We start from the raw sequence: 782 nt of genomic DNA, 5'->3' as shown, positions 1-782 counted from the left end.
CACAGCTTCATGCTCGAACTCTTCATTGTAATGCCGGATGAGCCTCGCGTTATCACACATCTCCACGAATGCCTTCACAATCTCTGGAGCTGCCTTCACGATACCGCCCATTGATTTCCAGGACTTCTGCGTCTTCAAGCCCATGCCAACCTACAAGCAACTCCCATTCCTTTTTCACAGCTCTCACACCAAGTTGATCCCTTGAAGTGACACTTGATACTTTAGCTCCTCTGTCACACTGAGCATGTCATCCGCGTAATGTTTTAGTCGGATCGCGTGTGTATCAATTGTTTCTTCGTCCGCAAGTGTTCAATCAGGAAACTGGTGGGGAGTTCTTGTACAATACGAAAAGATCCCACCCATCGCACCATCAGCTTGTCTCCTTTCATTCGGGGGTCCGCTCCCGACCACAGCACATAACGTCCCACCGTGAACGTGCACACTTGCCTCCTCTATCCCGCACTCTGGAGCAATCGGCATCGCTCTTCCACATCAACCACCGCTTCGTGTAGGCTCATCAGACTCTGTCTCAATGTTTCCAACTCGATAATACTTTTCGATGCTCTGGATATCCACTCTCGTGTTCTCCTCCCCCTTCTTCGGTACAATTAACACTCCAATGACTTGTTCTCTTTCCAGTCCCTTGAACGCTTACACAGGCGCCTTCCCAGCCAAGGACTTTACTGGAGTCTGATTCAAGTTGGCTTGAATTACTGGAAGCAGATACTCCCAATTCCGAGTTGATACTCCAGTAACAATATTCGCACCACTTGAAGGATATC

At 48.8% G+C, this 782-nt stretch overlaps 1 protein-coding gene across 1 annotated transcript; it reads right to left on the bottom strand.

Moving 5' to 3' along the window:
- Window positions 1–52: 52 nt before the first annotated feature.
- On the bottom strand, window positions 53–480 carry PHALS_09726 (uncharacterized protein; the record flags this gene model as incomplete). The annotated part of the gene is made up of 2 exons (XM_024725034.1): window positions 53–230; window positions 347–480. 2 exons carry the CDS (start codon window positions 478–480, stop codon window positions 53–55), a joined length of 312 nt encoding a protein of 103 aa, XP_024575851.1.
- Window positions 481–782: the final 302 nt, after the last annotated feature.

This window comes from Plasmopara halstedii (assembly GCF_900000015.1).
Source record: "Plasmopara halstedii genome assembly, contig: Scaffold_430, whole genome shotgun sequence".
Taxonomy (NCBI): Eukaryota; Oomycota; class Peronosporomycetes; order Peronosporales; family Peronosporaceae; genus Plasmopara; species Plasmopara halstedii.
Note: the sequence above shows the minus strand (reverse complement) of the source record. Positions and strands in the feature narration are given on the sequence as shown.